The 24,677-nt window shown below is 43.8% G+C and overlaps 1 protein-coding gene across 1 annotated transcript in view; it reads left to right on the top strand.

Moving 5' to 3' along the window:
- CLNK (cytokine dependent hematopoietic cell linker) overlaps positions 1 to 24,677 on the top strand; it is a 191,943-nt gene that overhangs the window by 90,627 nt on the left and 76,639 nt on the right. The window contains exons 4-7 of the mRNA XM_052641789.1: positions 2,760 to 2,788; positions 15,293 to 15,330; positions 20,409 to 20,550; positions 22,735 to 22,832. Coding sequence (XP_052497749.1) covers positions 2,760 to 2,788; positions 15,293 to 15,330; positions 20,409 to 20,550; positions 22,735 to 22,832 — 307 coding nt within the window. The remainder of the gene's footprint in view (positions 1 to 2,759; positions 2,789 to 15,292; positions 15,331 to 20,408; positions 20,551 to 22,734; positions 22,833 to 24,677) is intronic.

The raw sequence follows: 24,677 nt of genomic DNA, 5'->3' as shown, positions 1-24,677 counted from the left end.
AATAAGGCCATTCCTGTGGATTTCCGTGTCACTTTAGACACGTGACTTCTAAGTTTTAGTTGCATCTGCAAAGCAGGGAAAGCCCACAGGCCAGAGCTGAGCCCTGCTCAATGCCTGAACAGGTGTTTTTCCCTTCAGATATGCTCTTTTTAGCAACCCAAGACCTGTCCAGCCTCCAAGAATCTGAAACCTGCAACCACAAATTGGACATTATTTCCAACGTGCTTTCAGACGTTGATGGTCTTTGAGTCTAAAAACTGGGTGGGCGAGGGCTTCCCTGGTGGCTCAGTGGAAAAGAATCCGCCTGCCAATGCGGGAGACACGGGTTAGATCCCTAATCTGAGAAGATCCCACCTGCCACGGAGCAGCCAAGCCAGTACACCAAAACTGCTGTGACTGCGCTCTGGAGCCGGGAGCCGCCGCTACTGAAGTCCACATGCCTAGAGCCAGCGCTGTGCACCAAGAGAAGCTACCGCAATGAAAAGGCTGGGCACGGCAACTACAGTGAAAGCCCCGCTCGCCACAACTACAGAAACACTCGCGACAAAGATCAAACTCAGCCAAAAACGAAATAAGTAAATAAATAAATTTTTAAAAATAAAGTAAAAATGGGGGTGAGGCCAAGATTAGACAGAGAACGAAATCTTAATTTAAAACCTGAAGCTCCTCCTCCAGTCCCAGGAAGAGGATGCCTCGTCCTCAAAGTCCCAGGGTCAGGACCACATCCTGCCTGTGCTCACACGCTGCCTTCTGTCCATAGCCTGCCACGCCCGCATCAAGCTGCCTGTACCGTCACAGGAATATATCATCTCCATGTCACACGTCAGGAGCTGCGACTCTGGGGAGCCTTTCGTGGCATTAATCAAAGACCAAGATGTCAGGGAAGAGGCCATGTGTGGAAAGTGTCAAGAGAGAGCTCTCAGGCCCCAGATAAATGACCTGCTCCTTCCTGGCTGATTTACTGTTAATTTCTGCAGGATCTCGAGCAACTTGAAAGAGAGCCAAGAGCGAACCACAGGGTACCTCAGGGCAGCGCACAGTCCTTCCAAAGCATGACTGGCCCCTGCAGGCAAGGGCCAGAGTAGGTGGCAAGGATATTGGGGCGGGGGGGGGGGGGGGGGGGCGGCGGTTGTCCCACAGGCTGGTGGCAATTCCTTCAATCTTGGCAGGATGGGATGAGCCATGGAGCCCTGTGAACCCCACATTTCCTCCATGAACTTGGAACAGTGGTAGCGACCTCACAGAATCGTTTGGGGCATGAACCTTATGAGAAGAGGGCAACAGGCTGAGCTGGAAGTGGGACTCGTGGGCTGTGATCTCCTGGTGACTATGATCTCCCAGCTTAACTCTTCTGTGCCCGGTGTCCCAGCCACCACCAACGAGACCTCATAAATATTTACACCCGGCATGTGTTGTGATGCTCAATTAATTGCTCCTGTGACGCACTTTGAGAGCCTCGGAGGATAGGTACCCTGCAAAGACCAAGGGTTATTAAAGGCACAAACAACTAAGCTCACAGCAGGCTCATCCTTCAGAGCTTTCATTACCCCAGGGCCTTTCAGATCATTGCCCGAAATCTAGGGAAGAGGAGCTTCCAAAAGCACACTGCCCAAGGGGGAATGTGGTGGCCAGGAGAAGACCTCATTGGTCTTCCCAGATAACTTCACCACTGAAGACATGCAAAGGCCTGAAACTATTTGGAAAAAAAAATAATAATTCATCCTCACTAGTCATCAAGGAAGTGAAACAGATAAAAAGAATCAAGTAGCAAGAAGGAAAAGTTGTTTTAAATGGTTTTAAATGGTCGTGGATTTAACAGTGGTAAGATGTGATGAGATGATCACCCCTCACTCTGTAAACAAGAATATAGATTGAAAGATTGATGCAAACCGTCCGGAAGGCATGTGAGTGATATGAAATAAGGAGCTAAGAAGACTCACATTATCATTGTCAGACACTTCCACTGCGCTTGATGGAGTCTCTCCAAGGAAATACTCAGCGATCGGATTCAAAATGCAATCAGGGGTCCACAATGCAACGTGATGTACAGCTGCAAAAGGGAGCAAGAACCTAATTTCCCCCTCCAGAAACCACACACCAGATAAACAGCATGTTTTTTAGTAACAGTTAAAGATCTACAATGCAGTTTTCATCGGGGTACAATTGCTTTACAATGTCATGTTAGTTTCTTCTGTACAGTGAAGGGAATCAGCTGTATGTATACATATATCCCCTCCCTCTTGGTCCCCCTGTCCCACCTCCCCCATCCGTCTCCTCTAGGTCATCACAAAGCCCTGAGTTTGAGCTTCCTGTGCTTTATAGCAGGGTCAGTATACTTTACCCATGGTAGTGTATACATGTCAGTCCTAATCTCCCAATTCATCCCTCCCTCCCCTCCCTCCAGCACGGGTTCACACGTCTGTTCTCTATATCTGCAGGAGCCTACATATTCTTTCATATCATTTTTAGGCATCTATATATCACAATGCACGCAGACATCCTCATACGCACATGTGCACATATGCCTGAGCCTCGCTGAAATATTACCTGTGGTGTTGACCATTTTTTCTGTAGATGCACGTCTCTATTTTTCTAAATTCTCTGTAATGAGCTGTTGCTTTGGGTCTAGAACAGCACAAGCACAAAGGAAGTGCTCTATAACTTGATCTGTGACCTGCCTTCGGTGACTACCCGCTCCTCTGGGGAGGACAGTGAACTGAATGCGGCAGACACTTACTTGGTTCTCTTTTCTGTCCTAGGTCATGGCCCGGAATCGACAGTGCCACAGGTAAGTCAGGGCCCCCCCAGGCACCGAAGCAGTGGGAATGTCAGCAGGAGTCTGTTATTCCTCCTTCCACCCTTCTCCGTTTTTCCTTGGATAAAGCTGTTGGCCTGTCCAAGGCGACTTTAGTGACTTAGAGTCTTTCCCTCTGGTTGCTCCCAGGCTGGAAGTCTATGACGTCCACAGCTTTGGAGGCTGCCAGCTAGGTGGAGATCCGGACTCTCCATTTATTAGCTGTGTAGCCTTGGATGTAGCACAGATCCCTGTGGGCCCCAGTTTCTTCATCTGCAAAATGGGTAGAACTCTGCCAGAGTGCCAGTATGTGTGGCCGGTCGTTATTGTTTGTTCAGCTAGACGGTACATAATGGGCTCCTTCTAAAACACGTGTTGGGCGAATGAATGAGTCAGAAACCACTTTTTGTGCTTCTCCTACGTCTCTTTTAAAAGGGCCTGGTTCCTATTAGTAGACGCTTAGCTAAGACCCTGTTAAAGTTTGAATAAAGTATTATATATAGTTATTCATCTTAGAGTATTGTTATATCAAGGAAGATCCCATAAAATTTCCTAGAACGCTGGTGGCTAGAAATGATGACTGAAATGAGACTTTTAAAAAAAGAGAGAAATCGGGAATTCCCTGGCTTTCCAGTGGTTAGGACTGCAAGCCTGCACTGCCAAGGGCCTGGGTTTCATTTCTAGTCAGGGAACAAAGATTCCACGAGGCATGGCCAAAAAAAAAGAAAGAAAGGAAATGAGAAATTGACCAGAGGGAGTGTGCAAAGAAGCAATAGAGGCTTTGGGAGTGATGTCATCACAAATGAATTCACAGGATTCATTGTATTAGATTATATATAATGAATTATTCTTTATATTACTTATGATGTGTTATATTCATATAACATGCATTGGTGAGTATAACCAGCACCCGATGTGCCCCGCACAGCAGCGAGAAGGAGGAAAAAGCAAAATCAACTTTGCAAGTATGAATATAAATAGGAAACAAAAGAACACCCAGGTCTAATCCTTACAAAAGCTTCTCAGTCAGGTCCTAAGAGAGATTGCCCTGACTCAGCCGCTCAGTCATATCCAACTCTTTGCCACCCCATGGGCTGTAGGCCGCCAGGCTCCTCTGCCCGTGGGATTCTGCAGGCAAGAACACTGGGGCGGGTGTCCATTTCCTTCTCCAGTTCTCTCAAGGCTGTTGTTCCTAAATCGTACGAAGTCTCTGTTGTCCAGCATATTCTCCCAGCACATGCTTGCCACCTCTCAACACCTTCTACCATCCACTTAGAGTTTGGGGAGCAGCGGCGGAGGGGCTGTAGAAAATTCTAAAGGGGATGGTGCCTCAAATGAAGTTGCTAATCTGATTCGGTGGCCGGCGAATGTTAAGCGTGACCTGTATTCGCTCCCTCGGGACTTGTTCTCCACCTGCCTTAAGGGAGAGGAAAACTGACAAACAGATTCCGTTTCAATAACAGCATTCTAGAGACACAAGCAAGGAAACGGAAACAAATCAACCCCGCCTCCAAAGCTGATAGAGATGAAGCTGCCCAGACTTGCCCAGAGCACTTGAATCTACACCCTAACAAAAATACTTAGTGAACCAGACCACCCCAGCCTCTGCAAGCTTACACACTATGGCCTGTCTACTGAACTAGAATAAAGCTGATATAATTAAAGACGCATGTGAAGATTTATATAAAAGACAGTTTATCACTGTGATATTTATAACATTCCCGGGTAGTTTAAAGGTGCTTGCAATTTTGAATCATGCCACCTATTGAAAATATGGTAAAAATACAGTTGAAATTAAAAGAATGTCTATATGAAAGAATACTATATAGGCATTAAAAATGATGATCTTGAAGCATAGTCACTGAGGGGTATATTATAGCAAGATATTATACGAAAGGGCAGGCAAGAAAACACATACACACATTGTGATCATATACACATAATTTATATCATGTCTGTATATGTGTGCTTGTATGTGTGTTAGTGATTTTGCTCTACTTAAACATTTATAGTGGCTATCTCTCAGTTGGGAAAGAAACTGCCTGCCATGCAGGAGCCCCAGGTTCGATCCCTGGGTCAGGAAGATCCCCTGGAGAAGGAAATTGCAACCCACTCCAGTGTTCTTGCCTGGAAAATCTCATGAACAGAGGAGCCTGGCAGGCTACAGTCCGTGGGATCACAATGGGGTCACACAACTTAGCGACTAAACCACTATATCTTGGTATGGGGATATTATTGTGACTTTACTTCTCTTTTTTGCTCATCTGTATCTTATGATTTTCCTACAGCAGCATATTTTTTATGCTCAAAACAATCTATCAAAAACAAAAAAATTCTCTAGGCCTGGGAGAAGACAGACACATATCCAAACTTGGAAAACCTGTCAATACCAACATCTTTTGTGATACATAGAAAACAGTGTCAAGTTTTTCCACAAAATAAACTCAGGAGATTATCTCCTTTCACTGAATAAAGATTGATATTGGAGAGGACAGCCCATTTAGAAAGTGCGTCCTTCCGCCTTAAGTCACCATACACAATAAAAACTCTGATAAAGATGTTTGTTGGTTGACTCAATTAAACAGACAACAAATTTCATTTTTACAGGAATACTTGTTTTGTTTTGTTTTTCCTAAGGAAAATCAATCTTAAAGGTTGTGGTTGTTTTTTTTGTTTGTTTGTTTTTTTTTGTTTTTAACCCTCATACAAATTTTAAGATTTGGCAGGGGGAGAAAATGGTAGGTAAGGAATATGTGAGCATCCACTGCCGCCTGCTGGCCATTTCTAGGTAGTGCAATATCTGTATTAATACAGCCGAGGCTCCTTCTCCCCTATAATGCTGGGGAAGCTGGTGAACAGAAACAAATTGAAACGTTAACAATCAAATTGCAGGAAAAAGCTCTCCACCCAGTTTTCATAAACACAAGCCAGGATTCCAATCATCCAAGGCTGATAAGCCCATGGATTTACAATCGCCTTTAAAATCCAGTATGTATCAGAATCTCAGCAGCGAAAAATGCTTATCACAAGCCCATGCCAGGGTTTGTTCTTTGGCAGAGCTATAGTGAGGTGAGAAGGATAATTCTAATTCAGGTAGTGCTAGGATAGTCTTTTGAGAATCACTGGCTGAAGAAAAAAATATAGACAGGTGGATGGAAACTTATCAAGTCTGCCTCCACCAAGAGGCAGCTGCCTGTTTAACTATCACCATTCATTCATCCATCCATTTATCCATTCATTCAACCAACTGAGGCAGTTTCTTAATATGTCAGATACTCGAACCAGCTTTGACCACGAGTTTTTGTCTGTTTGTTGTAATTGATAATAATTCTACTTAACGCACTTATCAAAGCACATGTAACATCAGTACACTAAAATACGCTTAAAAATACAAAATGCCATCACAATTCAATGAGATATCTTGACCACAAGTTTTTGAAAAGGGAAATAAAAGTGAAAGTTTCCCAGGACTTGGCTTGTCTGAGATTCTCATACCACACTTTACAGATGAGGAAACTAAGAGCTAGAAAAGAGAAGTGAATTTCCCAGAGCTATCTGGTGAGACCCTTGAACCTGTTCTCCCAACTCCCAGTAAACGTTTCCCATATAGCTATGTCTGCACGTTTCGACTATTTGTGACTTGAAATTCACAGATCATAATCTTCAGATCAGGAGACTATGATTCAGTGAATAAAACTGAAATTCATTCCCTGAAAACTGAAATCTAGGCAAACGAGCTAGATGACTGAGCAGGTAGATAGATAGATAGATAGATAATTAATAAATGGATAGATAGACAGAGATTTAATATGTATTAGATATATAACATACATAAAATTGCTGTTCAGTTGCTAAGATGTGTCCAGCTCTTTGAGGCCCCATGGAAGGCAGCACACCAGTCCTCCCTGTCCTTCATTATCTCCCAAAGTTTGCTCAATTTCATTTCCGTTGAGTCAGAGGTGTTATCTATCCATCTCATCCTCATACATAAATTACCTATGTCTATATATTCTGTTTCTATTCTTTCTTTCCCTGCCTGCTTCCCTCCTTTCTTCCTTCTTCCTTCTCCTCTTGACTGTATAAGTCATATAGTCAAGATTTATTCAACATCATAAACCTTGACTCAGAGACTGAAAGCAACTCTAGGAAGTCCCTTCCTGCCTTTCCCCATAGCCGTGGATGGATGCCAAACAGAAGAGGTTCTAAAGTTTGGGACCAGCCAGGGTGCAGAGTGTAAACGACCCCCATCTTCACAGACCGAGAAGAAGAGCAGGCTGATGCCTTCCATCCCAAATACCTTCAAGTTTTTAAAAGATAAAAATAGAGAAAGGCACCCTCATGTGGGAGAAAGAACCTGGGATGTGAGTGTGGAATTCGAATATCAGTGAGTTCTGAGAATGAGAGAAAATGGAAAGAAATTAACCTATCAGGTGGGGTGCCTAGTATGTGCCAGAGCTTTTATAAACTTGTCTAATTTCGCTGTAGGGTACACGGTTTATTCTCTTTGATGCATGACTAGCCAAACAGGGCCCAAGCGAAACTAGGGAACTTGTGGAGACGCCAGTAGACATTGACGCCAATAGCATAGAACTCAGCTTCATCTCAGCACACGTGTTAAGCTGGGCCCCAAACAGTGTCAGCCCTGGTTTCTCAGTCATTGACCCCCAGAGCCTCTTGGCCAGAAGGGAGCTCTGCTCGAAGAATCCTTCTGAATAACTGACAGGTGCTTGTAAACAGTTGAATGCTGGAAAGGCACATATTTTGTCTGAAAATGGGCACTAACTAATGAACAAATTCCAAATATAGATCTGAAGATCTAAAGATCTGGACTGAGTGAAAAAAAGATTTGGCCTTGAAGTTGACCTTGGAAAGACATGAAACGCAGAACACAGCAATTCCTTAGGCGGGCACTGAGCCGGAGAGTTATTTATTTAAGCTTCTCAACAGTTATTTGGGGTAGATACTCTTATTCCTGGGCTTCCCAGGTGGCGCTAGTGACAAAGAACCCTCCTACCAATGCAAGAGATGTAAGAGACGGGTTCGACTTCTGGGTCAGGAGATCCCCTGGAGGAGGGCGTGGAAACCCACTCCAGTGTTCTTGCTATGGACAGAGGAGCCTGGCGGGCTACGGTCCATAGGGTCACAATGAGTCCAACACGACTGAACGGCTAAGCACATAGGCGCACACTCTTATTCCTACCAGGCTTACAAGCTTGCCTGAGGTCACATGGCCAAGATTTGAACCTAGAACTTCTCATTACACTTCTGGAAAACATGGGCCTGTGCCTTTGATCAGAGGCTCAGCTGTGTTTGTTAACGGAGAATGCCACAGCTGAGAACAAAATTTAAGGCAGCAAGACACTTTTAAAATGAAATCGTGGAGCTTAGGCATGACAAATGTTTATTTTCTACATAAGTCAAGTCCAGAGGTGAACAGTTCAAGGCTGTTTGGCGGCTCTGTTCCTTGAAGTTCTCAGAAACCCTGCCCCTCCTGCCTTGCTCACTCTCATCGTCTAAAATAGTGATGTCTGCAGGAGCGAGGAAGGGAAGGAAAAGAAGGAATGAACAGCACATAAAAATTTTCCTCAAGAAAGTCTCCTGGAGATTGTGAGTTGATTTTCCATTTCTTCTATCAACCAAGACTTGGACCCATGGCCAAGTGATGATAAGGACATGTAATAAGGACTTGCTCTAGGTGGCTACAGACCCTGCTACCCATGAGGGGTTCTAATGCGCAGAAGCGAGGGGAAATATGTGGGGGACACAGTCTTGGCTCTGGGCCCTTAGTGACGGGAAGTTGGGATTCACCAGCCTCTTGCTTTTACCAGATATTTATGAGTGAGTTCCAGTGCTTGGGCCATCCAATGCGAACAGCTGACTCACTGGAAAAGTCCCTGATGCTGGGAAAGATTGAGGGCAGAGGGGAAGAGGGCACCAGAGGGATGAGATGGCTGGATGGCATCATTGACTTAACGGACATGATCTTGGGCAAACTTTGGGAGATGGTGAGGGACTGGGAAGCCTGGCCGGCTGCAGTCCATGGCGTGGCCAAGGGTTGGACATGACTGGGCGGCTGAACAACAGCCCTCGCCCTCACCATACCTCTCTCCCCTGTGTGTCTCTCTCTGAAACCTTGTGACTGAAATGAAAGCAGAAGCTCATTTTGCTTGGGGAACCCGTCTGCTTTGGGAATACAGTCATCTGCAGGGCCTGTGAACGGACTTCACTTCGTAGAGAAACAGAAAGTTCGAGGACTCTGCGTTTACCTACTTCGGCTCCTCTTCTCATACCAGAGAAGCATAGTCTCTTCCCGGGACCAGCCCAGTATTTCCTTCTCCTGTGACCACCTCCCGGTAGCAGCACCGAGATGCTCGGACAGCCACCCCGTCCCTGGAAAGGGGTCATAGACCAGGCAGCAAGCTTGCACCTCCAGGGGCTTAAGTTCATGGACCTGTTTACTAGTGAAAATAGTCTGAGTCTCTCTGCAGTGTGAGTCGCTCAGCCGTGTCTGACTCTTTGCAATCCTGTACACTGTGTAGCCTGCCAGATCTCTCTGTGCATGGAAGGCAAGAATACTCTAGAGTGGGTTGCCATTCCCTTCTCCAGGGGATTTTCCAACCCAGGGATCAAACCCGCATCTCCTGCATTGGCAGGCGGGTTCTTTACCTCTGAGCCACCTGGGATGGCCCACCTTCCACGGCATGAGAGTTGGAGTATTTATGTCAGTAATTCCCAGACTTCTGAGGCCAGAGTAAATACCACCGCGGGAGCGTGTGTAAAAGCAGGTGGTAAATACAGAAGCTTGTGTAAAAGCAGGTGGTAAATACAGAGCTTGTGTAAAAAGCAGAGTAAATACCACCGTGGGAGCGTGTGTAAAAGCAGGTGGTAAATACAGAAGCTTGTGTAAAAGCAGGTGGTAAATACAGAGCTTGTGTAAAAAGCAGAGTAAATACCACCGTGGGAGCGTGTGTAAAAAGCAGGTGGTAAATACAGAGCTTGTGTAAGAAGCAGAGTAAATACCACCGTGGGAGCGTGTGTAAAAAGCAGGTGGTAAATACAGAGCTTGTGTAAGAAGCAGAGTAAATACCACCGTGGGAGCGTGTGTAAAAAGCAGGTGGTAAATACAGAAGCTTGTGTAAAAGCAGGTGGTAAATACAGAGCTTGTGTAAAAAGCAGAGTAAATACCACCGTGGGAGCGTGTGTAAAAAGCAGGTGGTAAATACAGAAGCTTGTGTAAAAGCAGGTGGTAAATACAGAGCTTGTGTAAAAAGCAGAGTAAATACCACCGTGGGAGCGTGTGTAAAAAGCAGGTGGTAAATACAGAAGCTTGTGTAAAAGCAGGTGGTAAATACAGAGCTTGTGTAAAAAGCAGAGTAAATACCACCGTGGGAGCGTGTGTAAAAAGCAGGTGGTAAATACAGAAGCTTGTGTAAAAGCAGGTGGTAAATACAGAGCTTGTGTAAAAAGCAGAGTAAATACCACCGTGGGAGCGTGTGTAAAAAGCAGGTGGTAAATACAGAAGCTTGTGTAAAAGCAGGTGGTAAATACAGAGCTTGTGTAAAAAGCAGAGTAAATACCACCGTGGGAGCGTGTGTAAAAAGCAGGTGGTCTGCTCATGGACCCAACTTTGCTTTCTTCTGTTTTATAAAGCAACCAAGATGCGACTGGTCAGGGGGCCAAAACTTGGTGGGCATATTGGACATTCTTGCCACACTTCTGTAGTCGTGAGGTGTCCACGTTCAAGACCAAAGTCTGGGGCAATTGCCCCTGCCAGTAAGGAAATCCCCCTGAGTTTACATGGCACATATTCATCTTCACTTCCCTCTTAAAAATAACTTTTAGGGAAATGTTGTTGTTTGTAAAAAAAAAAAAAAAAAAAAAAAGATGTCTCCTTGAGGGGCACACAGAAGTCAGTCAGTTCTCTGTGGCTGTGGGGTGCCAGTGGGTGATGGGGGACCCTCCACTGACACGGCATCACCATCACTCTTTCAGGATGATGATGTGGAAAGCTACTGAGCAGCTTCCTCATCTTTCTAGAAAACCTCTCTCTCTCTCTGAGAAGCCAACTTACCTGTCAGTCCCAGGGAGACTCAAAGACCTGGAAGAATTGGGAGGAAGTCACTAGGGTGAGGATCTGGGTCCAGCAAGAGAGAGTGCCAAAGTCAAGTTCACTCAGCAAGGGAGAGGATCAAGTTCATCTTGAAGTTCCATCACTGGTTCCATGTCCTGGGTGTTTCTGCAGCAGATTGGTCATTTATTGTCACTTACCATACACAGAGTTAAGGAACAATCAGAGCCTGGGGACTCACCACTGCCTCGGAGGAGGCAAGCACCATTGTCTGTAACTGTGTAATATATTCGTTGGCTTGCTTTGTTCCTACACGCTATGGAGAAGTTGAGCAGGTTATATTAATCAGGGAGGACTAACATCTATAATGCATAAACTTCAGAGCTTAGTAGTTCTGTTTCCCTGGTGGCTCAGACAGCAAAGCGCCTGCCTACAATGCAGGAGACCCGGGTTCAATCCCTGGGTTGGGAAGATCTCCTGGAGAAGGAAATGGCAACCCACTCCAGTATTCTTGTCTAGAAAATCCCATGGATGGAGGAGCCTGGTAGGCTACAGTCCATGGGGTTGCAAAGAGTCGGACACAACTGAGTGACTTCACTTTCACTTAGTAGTTTAATGAAATAAAGGTTTATTTCTTGCTCACATCACAATCCAATGGAAATTGAAGGGAATGGCAACCCACTCCAGTATTCTTGCCTAGAAAGTCCCATGGACTGAGGGGCCTGGTGGGCTACAGTCCATGGGGTCACAAAGAGTCAGACATGACTGAGTAACACTCATACTTCTTCCAAACACTCATTCAGGATTCACTCTGCTTTTTCCCAGTGGCTTGCATTATCCCCGAGGACCTTGGGGTCCTCCTTCTCTGGTCAGCCACTGGGGCAAGAGTGAGAGATGGAAGGTCAAGTGGGATGGCCTGGAGTGGAATCTCCCACACCTGCTGTGTCCCAGTGGCCATAGCACCAAGCCAAGGCCACCAGTGGAAGAAACACCAGGAACTGTGTGCCCGAGCAAATGGGGTTTGATGAGCACACAGCATTCTCACCGCCATGCCGGCTGCTAAGGTAGTGAGGACCACAGCTGGAGGATGCTCCTAATTTTCACCTGATGTTGATAGTCAGGGATGGTCCCCCAGGGCAGATGACATTTAAAATATAGTATGATGGATGATGCTTTCGAACTGTGGTGCTGGAGAAGACTCTTGAGTGTCCCTTGGAATGCAAGGAGATCAAACCCATCAATCCTAAAGGAACTCAACCTTGAATATTCACTGGAAGGACTGATGCTGAAGTTGAAGCTCCAATACTATGGCCACCTGGTGTGAAGAGCTGACGCATCGGAAAAGACCCTGATGCTGGGAAAGACTGAGGGCAGGAGGAGAAGGGGGTGAAAGAGGATGAGATGATTAGATAGCATCACTGACTCAATGGACATGAATTTGAGCAAACTCCAGGAGATGGTGAATGATAGGGAAGCCTGATGTGCTGGTCCCCATGGTCCACGGAGTCAAAAAGAGTTGGGCATGACTAAACAGCAATAACAAAACAACAGTGATGGATGAGAAGGATCCAGGCCGGGGCAGAGCTGAGACGAGAACATTCTGGACTGGCGGACAGTGCATGCAATGTCTCGGAGGCAGAGGAGCTTAGCATACAGCATGGACTTGAGAAGAGGCTGATGTGTCTGGAGTTCAGAGAAGGAAGAAACTGGAAAGAGATGAGACCAGAGACGGGGCAGGAGCTGGGCTGTGCTGGGCTGTGCTGGCCTCCGGGAGCCACAGCGGGAAATCGGACTCTGTTTCATGGGCCATGAGTGACGGGAGCTGATTTACAGGTTCGAAACTGTGCTTTTAAAATTATATTTCCAAAACTCTGCTTTGTTCATAACACAGAGAGGTGCTGAGGGTCACAGAGATAAAAGACAATCCACTCCCTTCCCTACAGGAGGACGGCGTGTGTATACAACAAAGAAGCAATCAGATGCTGCCTCTTTATTTAAGTGTCGTGGTGAGTGAGACAGAAAACAACAGCTCTAACGATCTAGCGAGATTAAAGTAACCTGGAGGGGTCAGAAAGGGAAGCCCCAGGAGAATCTCAAAGGACACTGAGTATATTGGAAAATAAAACGAAGGAGGCAGGGACTCCAGATGGAATCAACACAAGCAAGGACTCAGAAGGGGCGTGTACCATACATGGGGAACCCAAGAGGGGCTCAGACTGCCAGGCTGCTGAAAGAAGAAACTTCTCCGTTCTCCATGAAGACGTGGTTACAGTGACTACGCTCAAGGAGGCCAGTCTCCTAAAATGAAATGATACTGAACCTGGACTTAGTGGCATTGCTGTCCTGGATCACGAAGACCGGAGAAATTCCCCAGTAATTCTATGCTCATTTGCTCCTGCCAGACTGGCTGGTGTAACAGGTGACTTTATTCACTTAATTCATGAGAGAGAGAGAGAGAGTGTGTGTGTGTATCAGCCACTCAGTCGTGTCCGACTCTCTGACCCCACTGACTGCAGCCCTCCAGGCTCCTCTGTCCATGGGATTCTCCAGGCAATAATACTGGAATACTGGAGTGGGTTGCCATTTCCTTCTCCTCATGAGAGAGTACAAATGCGAAAGGGCTGAAAAACCTGTGGGTTTCTCTGCCAGGGATCTCAGTAGTGGGCGTAACTGTACTGGGACAGGAAGATGGTGTTAGTGCCCCAGGGGGGTGATCACTGCTGGTCCTACCACCAGGATGGACAGTGGACAGGGCAGACAGGATTCTGCTCCTCCTGGCTCACTGTCTCAAGGAGATTCGCTTTGACTACTTGACACTGGCCCCATGCTTGAGTCCTAGGCAAATTCCAGAGAACTGCGTTTCCACTGAGCCAAAGTTCCATGAATTTACACATTATACCTTACAAAAGACTTGGGCATACTGACACAAATTCACAACTATTAATTTTGAATTTCAGTATGGGAAGAGAGGCTTCCCAGGTGGCACTAGTGGTAAAGAACCCGCCTGCCAATGCAGGAAACGTAAGGGCCGCCAGTTTGATCTCTGGGTCAGGAAGATCCCCTGGAGGAGGGCATGGCAACCCACTCCAATATTCTCATCTGGGGAATCCCATGGATGGAGGAGCCTGGCGGGCTAGAGTCCACAGCGTCGCAAACAGTCATACACAACTGAAGCAAGTTAGCACACACACGTGGGAAGAGAATTTAGGGTGAATGGACAAAAGTTATAGAACATGATGAAACCGGACCAAAAGGTAGCAATACATATCGTACCATAGTCCTCTACACTATTTGGACACAGGCCAGAAATTTGTCCTGAGAGTCTCATCAGCCAAAGGAAGGGAAATAAGCTCTTTTCTAGGACTGATGCTTTTCCTTCACTCAAAGCATACGAAAAGCTAAGCTGTGTGCAGCTTCCAATCCTGAGACCTGCTAGAAGCTTCTCACATATGTGCTAATTAACAGAACATGATAAGAACATTTTCTGCCTACGGTGTTCCTAGATTCAGACGAACAGCATGAACCCATACTGTAATTTAGGAAAATAAAGTCTATGAGGAAGCAAAAAGACCTGTAGGCTATGTGAGCAATTCTTTGGTGGCTTTGCATAATCTGAGGATGAAATGTGAAACATTTACCCTGACTGCACTAGATAACCTTTGGGCAATCTTTCATTGATCAAGTTCAAAGGAAGCAGTTGAGCGTTGAAGCACCCTCGGCTGAACAATATTTATTCAGCAAATGCCTATCAAGAACTCATGTGGTCCATTTGGGCCCTGCACCTGAAGCCAGGGAGAGATGAATAAGTAGATAAGGTCCCTAAGCTCAAACTAGAAGGGGACGACAGAGGCTGAGATGGTTGGATGGTATCACCGACTCAATGGACATGAGTTTGGGTAAACTCCAGGAGCTGATGATGGGAGGCCTGGCATGCTGCAGTTGATGGGGTCACAAAGAGTCGGACACGACTGAGTGACTGAACTGAACTGAAGCTCAAATCATGTAGTCTGTTCAAGAAAGCAATGTCTGGATAGATAACAGTGTGTGGATACATTAGGCAAATGCAACATGTGTGTCAGAGGGGGAGGGGACCCCAGGTCCTTGGCTGAGATGCTGCTGAGTCATCACTTGGGTGCAACTAATTTTGGGGCGGAGTTCCTTCTAACTTTGCTTCTCTTTCAGTGGGAACGCAGACCTGCTGTAGAAAAAGCCAGCCTTCTGAGTTGGGATTTGATTTTCTTTCCTCCTTTTCCAATTGCCCCTGTTAGGCAAGAGCAGCTGATAGAGCGAGAAGCATGAAAATGTGCACTTCATTTTGAGCAATTACAGTCAAGAACAATTACGTGAAATGAGCACAAGATTTCTGGAGAAAAACAAGGGCCCAGTCTTTCCAATGTTTTGCAATAACATTTTGCTGTTTCTGTTGGCAGGACAGTACCAGACTATTAACGAGCCTCCTCTTGATAGTGTAAGTCAGCGGCTTTCTTTACCTATTTTGTCAGTCTTTGAGATTTACAAAGTAAGTGGCTTTTTTCTATGTACTTGGTGAATTGTAAAACATTAAACTTTTCCAAATGGCATGATTTCCTGGCAGAGAAAAGTGCATTTCACGTCTTGGGTAGAACACGGTATTCCTACAATGCATCTAAGTCAAATAATTGTGCTGTATGCCTGAAACCCACACAGTGATGTATGTCAATTATTTCTTGGTAAAGCTGGATAAATAAATATATTGAGGCATTAATACAGAAAAAGACAAAGAAAAAACATATTTCAATTCCTCAGCTATAAAGTGGAGATAAAAATAAACTCATAATGGTCATTGTGATGACTAATTAAAGCAAAGATACCAACACATGATGCTGGCAAGTGTGTAGGGAGAAAAGCACTTCCCAACACTCACAGTGAAATTTTAAATAACAAGAAATTCTTTGGAAAGCAATTTTATAAGATTAACAAATATAAAAATATCTATTTTCTTCAATCCCATAATTCTATGGGACAAATTAAAGAATTAACCTAAAATTTGGATGAATAATTAAACACTCATTGATGTTTTATAATATATTTTAAATGGTAACACAAGGGAATCATGTTATATATTCAATAATAGAAAAATCATTGAATATATTATGGTATATTCATATTGTTCTGTAGTTCAGCCACTCAGTCGTGTCTGACTCTTTGCGACCCCATGGGCTGCAGCACACCAGGCCTCCCTGTCCTTCACCACCTCCTGGAGCTTGCTCAAACCCATGTCCATTGAGTCGGTGATGCCATCCAGCTATCTCATCCTCTGTTGTCCCCTTCTCCTCCTGCCTTCAACCTTTTCCAGCATCAGAGTCTTTTCCAATGAGTTGGATCTTCACATCAGGTGGCCAAAGTATTAGAGCTTCAGCTTCAGCATCAGTCCTTCCCATGAGTATTCCCGACTGATCTCCTTTAGGATGGACTGGTTGGATCTCCATGCAGTCCCAGGGACTCTCAGGAGTCTTCTCCAGCACCACAGTCCAAAAGCATCATTCTTCAGCGCTCAGTCTTCTTCATGGTCCATCTGTCAAGTCCACACATGCTGCTGGAAAAACCATAGCTTTGACTAGACAGACCTTTGCAGGAAAGTGATGTCTCTGCTTTTTAATATGCTGTCTAGGTTTATCATAGCTTTTCTTCCAAGGAGCAAGCATCTTTTAATTTCTTGACAGCAGTCACCATCCACATTGATTTTGGAGCCCAACAATACGAAATCTGACACTTTCCATTTTTTCCCATCTATTTGCCATGAAGTGAAGGGACTGGATGCCATGATCTTTGTTTTTTGAATGTTGAGTTTTAGCCATCTTCTATTAATAATATTTACAAAGAATTTTAATGACTAAAAGAAAAATTTAAATTTATAATGTGAAATCAGCTAGCTAATATTATAAATAATTTAATTATTAACAATTATGTGTACATAATTTAAATAGCTTTAACATATCTATAGATGATAAATGGAATAGATAGAAATGATAGAGATAGATGATAGATATATGAGATAGAATTTACCTGTAAAATCTTTGGTTCTTTACTTTTTGCAAGACTTCTTTAAGAATTAAAACTATGAATTCTCACCCTAGGACACACACACACACATGCATGCATGCACAAACAATCAATCAATCCCAAAATATTTTATAAAGTGGAAGGCTTATACATACTGAGCTTTTAGTAAGAACCCCCAATATTAACAGTAGACAGACACTAAAAAGGTTTATGTTGTCTCATGGAGAACACAGACTTACTAAATTGCATTCCACCTTTTGTGTTGAATGATCAGAGTTGCCATGAGCCAAAATGAAGCCCAAAAAGTTTTCCCGATAGGGGCCTGGTGAGTCCCCACTGTGCTATTGCTTACCTGGAAACCAGATTCATCCTATAACTAGTCTTTACCTTTACCAAACTGCTTTGATAGAGTGATGATAGAAAAAGGCATGCACTTGGAGGCTTAGGACTAGTAAGCCCTATATAAATATATATTTATAATATATGTTCTGCATTATTCTTGTTCTCTAATATATAGAGAATATATATTATTAATATATATAACAATGAGAATAATACATATTAAATTATTAATACATATTATATAATAATATATAATGGTATATATAATAACAAGGATAATATATGTTATATATATTAGAGAATATACATATATATAGAGAATATACATATTAAAGAATGAGAATAATGCAGACTTAGAATTTAAATTTAAACCTATATAATTCTAGTTTCCTACACTATAGTAAAATCACCTCAGAGATTTTTCTGCTTATACAATGAAATAAAGTACAGAAAGCACCTAGGACATATAAACTTCTTAACAAGTGTTAGAGAGGCTTTCAAGAGAGGTGAACAAAGCATGATGGGTCGGCTTCCTTTATCTCAGACTTTCTTTAATAGTAGCTGTTATCACAGTAGCAGTCATAATATTTACAGCTAGTATTTATTGAGTGCTGACCATCAGGCAATATTCTCAACATTTTGCATACATTGTCTCATTAAGACACTTCTGGTAGTCTGTTTATCACTTACTCAAAGTATAGTGTACTTCTACCATTTTTATTTCAGGCAGAAGAGCTCTTTCCAACATTTCTTGTAAGGCTGCTCTAGTGGTAATGAACTCCCTCAGGTGTGTGTGTCTGGGAGAGCCTTTATTTCTCCTTTATATCTGAAAGGTAACTTTGCTGGGTAGAGGATTCTTGACTGGCATCTTTTATCTTTCAGCATTTTTGACTCTTCCATGGTAGCTCAGTGATAAAGAATCCTGTGATGCAGGAGATGAGGATTCGATCCCCGGGTTGGGAACATCCCCTGGCAAAGGGATGGCTACCCACCCACTCCAGTGTTCTTGCCTGGAGAATTCCATGGACAGAGGAGCCTGGTGGGCTACAGTCCATGCGGTCTCATGGAGTCAGACATGACTTAGTGATGAAACAGCAAATTTTGAATATATCATTCCTCTCTCCCCTGGCCTGTAGAGGTTCTCTTAGATATCTGCTGATAGCCTAATGGGAGTACATGTGTAGGTGACTATCTTTTTTCCCTGACTGTTTTTAAAACCTTCATCACTGACCTTTGACAGTTTTGATGTAATGTATCTTGCAGAAGATCTTTTTGCATTATGATAATTAGGTGTTCTATGAGTTTCATGAACTTTATATCCACTTCCTTCCTCAGGTTTGGAAAGTTCTCAGCTATTACGTTTTTAAACAAACTCTCCCTTCTCCCTCTCTTCCCTTTCTGGCATATCCACTCTTCTCATGCTGCTTCTTTCTAATGGAATCAGATAGTTCTCATAGAATTTTTTCATTGCTTTAAAATCTCAGTTTCTTCTCCTCTTCTACCTGAGAACCATTCTTAGATTTCTTTCTTTGAGCTCACTGATTCTCTCTTCCATATGGTCTGCCCTGTTTCCAGTGCTTTCTAATCATCTCGTGTATTGAGTTCTCAAGCTCCAGAATCTCTGTTTGGTTCTTCTATTTTAGAGTTTTAGTCTCTTTGGTGAGTATTGCTTCTGTTCACTGGATTTACTCCTGAGCTCACTGAATTGCTTTCTGAGTTTTCTTGTAACTCTGAGTTTCTTCAGGACAGCTCTTTTGACTCCTCCATCAATTAGATCATCGTCTGCCGTGACTTTAAGTTTGGTTCCTGGGTAATTGTTATGTCCAGGATGTGAGACTGTGTTACCATGGTTTTCCACGGTGCTTGATGAGCAGTTCCTCTGCTAATGCGTTTGAAGTAGTAAACACCCCTCTTGTTTATGTAAAGCTTTGTTTACTTTGACCCTGAAAGATCCACACTTTGGTAATTAGAGACCTTTCTTCTGATTTTCAGTACACACTGCTAAAGCACAAGTTTTTGGTTTGTTTTTTTTTTTTTCTTACCTCAGCTCCATTTGAGAATTGGCACTTTCCACCCTCCACTGCTTCTACCAGAGTGGCCTCTGGTGCCCTTGTCATTTCTGCTTATGTCTCTGGGGTCACTGCGGGTGCCTTTCTAATGCCAATGTCACTGCTGCCATTGACATCTTCGTGTCCAGTGTTGCTTGGCACATTGGAACTGCCCCCGTAGCAAGGGATGGGGAGCCAGGTGAGACTTCCATGGGAAGGAGGTGACAGAGTCACAGGTGCGCCTGGGGGTTTCTGCCCAGTGCCCTGTGCTCATGGGCACCACTGTAGCCATGACCTAGAGTCATGGTGCCACCCCTGCTGCTGCCGCCAGGCTTTCTGGGGCTCAGGGTTAGGGGCACTACTGCTACCCTTGCCCCAGTTCTACCCACTCTATATATTCCAATCTAGCCTTCTTCAGATGAACAGACACGTGGGGCTCTCTGGAGTCCCAGTGTCTTGGGCAGAGGAAACTTTGTTGAGTTCAGTTCAGTTCAGTCACTCAGTCATGTCCGACTCTTTGAGACCCCATGGACTGCAGCATGCCAGGCTTCCCTGTCCATCACGAACTTCTGGCGCTTGCTCAAACTCATAGGAATAGAGTTAGTGATGCCATCCAACCATCTCATCCTCTGTCATCCCCTGCTCGTCCTGCCATCAGTCTTTCCCAGCATCAGAATCTTGAAGGAGTCAGTTCTTCGCATCAGGTGGCCAAAGTATTGGAGTTTCAGCTTCCGCATCAGTCCTTCAATGAATATTCAGTATTGATTTCCTTTAGGATTGACTGGTTTGATCTCCTTGCAGTCCAAGGGACTCTCAAGAGTCTTCTCCCAACTCCACAGTTCAAAAGCATCAATTCTTTGTTGAGTTATGGATGTCTTAATTGTTGTAGATTGAAGGGGAGAGACAAAGGGAGTGTCTCACACCACCATGATGCTTTCTTAGGATATCGTTACAATTCTGCCGCCATGAGAGGTTAACTCCCCTAGACGCCAGACTCTTAAATCTTTAACTCACAGCCAAGGGAATCTCTATTACTCCCCTGGCCAGCACTGTAGCCTATAATCTTTGTCTTTGTTGTACCTTCCATTGACTTACTGAAATGTCCCTTCCTTAGGAAAGGAATTCCATAGCAGTCCTGGCTGGAGCAAAAGGCCACACAGATGGTGACTATGAAGACCCTGAGCTTCACATGGGAGAAGACTGGCAATCAGTGAAAATCTTACCAGCCAGGCCTATTAAGGAATCTGAATATGCAGGTAATGTTTGGGGCCTGAAATCTGAAAATCACATGCCCATGCTGCAATACTGTAGAGTGACTAAAGGTGCAGGTTCTGAATTAGCAACTCTAGGATAAAATCCTGCTTCCACAGCTTATTACCTGTGAGACCTGGAGCAAGCACCTGAAAACCATTTTCTAAGACAGGGTTCAAGATATCTGAACATAAAGCTTACCCCACGTAACCCAGATAGTTACATGGAAGATGCGTGTTGAGTTCTCAGAGGAGGACTCGGTGCAGAGTCAGAGCTCTGTGGCTATTTATTATTATCATGATGGCTTCCCTGGTAGCTCAGATGATAAAGAATCCACCTGCAATGTGGGAGACCTGGGTTCGATCCCTGGGTTGGGAAGGTCCCCTGGAGGAGGGCATGGCAACCCACTCTGCTATTCTTGCCTAGAGAATCCCCATGATGATACCTTGAGTCTGAGAAACAACGGATGAACATGGCAGAAGATGGACAAGCAGAGATGTGGGCAACATCCCTGTTAAGACAGCGTTGCAGAGAAGAGAGCAGAACAAAAGGGAAGGCTTTTAATAGGACTGGTCTGTCTTGCTCATAGCCAGCATCTAAGTAGCACAAGAGCATGGCAGCAAAGCCAGGCTTTGAAGAGAAAGAAAAGCTTATTATACACCATCTTTTCTTCTTTGTAACTGGGGCACCTTACACAGCTTCAGCAAGGTCTCTGAACCTTAAATAAAGCAAAGTATTGTGAGGGAAAAGAGGAAGCATTTGTGATTTGAGAGCCTGACCTACTGAAATGAATCTACAGAAGTCCCTTTGAGGACAATCACCTTGTAAATAATAATGATATCCCTTTGTTCATCCACTCAATATGCATTAATTAATATCTATTGTATGCCAGTGATCATGTTAGCATTGATCAAGAGATATAAAGGTAAGTATGATAGAATAAGTTTGCTATATAATGTATATAACTATGTTAATTATATAGCGGTTGTTGTTGTTCAGTCATTCAGCATATCTCACTCTTTGCAATCCCGTGCACTATAGCCTGCCAGGCTCCTCTGTCCATGGGATTCTCCAGGTAAGAATACTGGAGTGGGTTGCCATTTCCTTCTCCAGGGGATCTTCCTGGACCAGGGATCTAACCCATGTCTCCTGCATTGGCAGGTGGATTCTTTACCACAAATCCACCAAGGAAGCACAAGTATATAGAAATATATGTTAAGTATAAAATATGTGTGTTAAGTATATAATGTGGGCTTCCCTGTAAGCTGGTAAAGAATCCACCTGCAAAGCAGGAGACCCTGGTACTATTCCTGGGTTGGGAAGATCCCCTGGTGAAGGGACAGGCGACTCAATCCAGTATTCATGGGCTTCCTTGGTGGCTCAGATGGTAAAGAATCTGCCTGCAATGTGAGAGACCTGAGTTCAATCCCTGGGTTGGGAAGATTCCCTGGAGGAGGGCATAGCAACCCACTTCACTATTCTTGCCTGGAGAACCCCAATGGCCAGAGGAGCCCAGTTCATGGGGTCGCAAAGAGTCAGACATGACTGAGTGACTAAGCACAGACTAGTGTGTAACAAAGAAAAGAGATCCAGGGTGGTGTGCAGGTGGGTGGGGTCTAGGAAGATTTTTGAAGGGCATGACACTGTCCAAGCCTTGAAGGATGAGCAGAATTTCCCAGGTGGTTAAGAGAATGAAGAAGGTTTGGGTCCAGACTTCGGCATTTATGTATATGGACCAAGAGAAGTGATTTCTCCTCTTTGAGCCTCAGTCTCTTCGTCTGTTAAGTGAAAGTAGAATTACATGCCCATGCCTATATTGTGTGGAGAAGGCAATGGCAACTCACTCCAGTACTCTTGCCTGGGAAATCCCATGGATGGAGGAGCCTGGTAGGCTGCAGTCCATGGGGTTGAAAAGAGCCGGACACAACTGAGCGACTTCACTTTTATGCACTGGAGAAGGAAATGGCAACCCAATTCAGTATTCTTGCCTGGAGAATCCCAGGGACGGGAGCCTCGTGGGCTGCCGTCTATGGGGTCACACAGAGTCGGACACGACTGCCATGACTTAGCAGCAGCAGCAGCCTATACTGTGATGGTTCATTATGTTTGTAGATGTGCAAATATTTTGTCCATTACCGTGTGCAGAGTCATGTAAAGTATGACTTTAAAATTTTTCTCTTTTTTCACAGATACACGCTATTTCAAGGGTATGATGGACACACCACTGTCTTTAGATTCCAAGACCTCTCTCCCCACAGACAGGCAAACCTGGATGAAGCTGGAAGAAGTAAGTAAAAGCTTGACTGCATGAACCAAACATGGGCACTGCCTAGCAACCAAGAGCTTTACCGTCTCTCATTTCCAAGGCATCTTGTTGGAATGCCTTGGTGATGAGCAGGTCAGGCTCAGTGAGGTGCAGAGTAATTCAGCTGGAAGGATCGTGGTCCTTTGAATAGGTAACTAGAAGGGAAGAGAACTAACATTTGTGAGAGATTTTCTGTGAGCCAGACATCAGGCTAAGGACTTTCACCTGCATCTCACTTAATACTTATCCTGTTCTCTAGCAGCAGAATTTAAACTCAAATCTCTTTGATAATAACATATCATTTTGTCCAAATTTAGGCCCAATGATTCCAACTGCTAACGGTATGGTAATAAGTACAGTCAGCCCTCCGTATCTGTCAGTTCCCCATCTGTAGATTCAACCGAGGATTTAAAAAAAAAAATTTTTCATTAAATTTCAAGAAGCAAAACTTGAATTTACCACATGCCAGCAACTATTTACATAGCATTGACATTGTATTAGGTATTACAAGTAATCTAGAGATAATTCAACCAACCAAGGATTTTGTGGTTCCTTAATATGTACTTGATGAAAAAATCTGAGTATAAGCGGACCCACACAGTTCAAACCCATGCCATTGAGGGTTTCACTGTATACAGGAGGATATGCATAGGTTATTTACAAATATTCTGCAATTTCATATGAAAGACTTGAGCATCCACAGATTTGGATATTCAAGGGGCGTGCTGAAAGTAATCCCCAGCAGATATGAAGGGACAACTGTAGGTCAACCTCTCTGAACCTCTTTCTTTGAACACCCATTGGCCAAACAGGAGTAAAAATCTCTGCCATGCTTACTTCAAAAAGCTGTTGAATATATCTTGTAAATGTAAGTGCTCTAAACACATATAATATATTGTTTTTAATAACATTGCACAAAATACAAATTAGTCATCCCTGAGGTTGCAAGGCTATCAGTCATAGCATTTGGGTAAATTTCATGTCAATGTTTTCTATGCTAATGTATTTCATGCAAGGAAGTCTTTGTTGTATGGTATATACTGGTTTTCCTTCCTTTGCACATTTGTTTCAGTCATGCAACTATCTCCCATGTCATAAAACAAGCATCAATAAGCATAATCTTTACAGATACTTCACTCCTCATATAAGGTTTTTAATTATTTTATTTAACCATTGAGTGAAAACGTTTTAAAGGCTTTCAGTACATATTGTGAAATTTCTCCCTGAAAAATCATTTCAATTTACCGCCCCCGCCAGAAACCCTGTATTAGAATTTCCACCTCATAGAATTCTCTCCAAAACTGTGCATTACTTTTTAATTATAATTTTTAAAAAAGAGAAAGAGATTTTGCTGTTCTTTCTTTAAAATTTGTTTCACATTTATTAGTGACTGTGAACACACGTAAATATTTATAACACATTCATCCTTGTGCATTATCTATGTAAATGGTTCATTCATTTAACTAGAGGGTTTCTTTTAAATATTGACAAGAAAAGGAAACTACAATTTTTACCAAGTCGTTCGCACAGAACACAGCCAATAGAGGTTGGGAGAGCAAGATAATGGATGAAATATTGAACACTTCCTCTTTACACAGATACTAAGCTAAACATTTTAATCATTCACTCAACAAATTCATTTACGAAACATATATTGGGTGCGTGCCATGGACCAGACACAATTATCCACTCTGGTATGCAGCAGTAAACCACCAAGGCCCTGCTCTCATGAAACTTACATCTAGTGGGTGGAGACCTATGATATGTAAATGGATAAAGAACAGACACAAAGATGACATATCAAGTGATGAGCTTTGAAAATAGAAT

Source organism: Budorcas taxicolor, chromosome 6 (assembly GCF_023091745.1).
Source record: "Budorcas taxicolor isolate Tak-1 chromosome 6, Takin1.1, whole genome shotgun sequence".
Taxonomy (NCBI): Eukaryota; Metazoa; Chordata; class Mammalia; order Artiodactyla; family Bovidae; genus Budorcas; species Budorcas taxicolor.
Note: the sequence above shows the minus strand (reverse complement) of the source record. Positions and strands in the feature narration are given on the sequence as shown.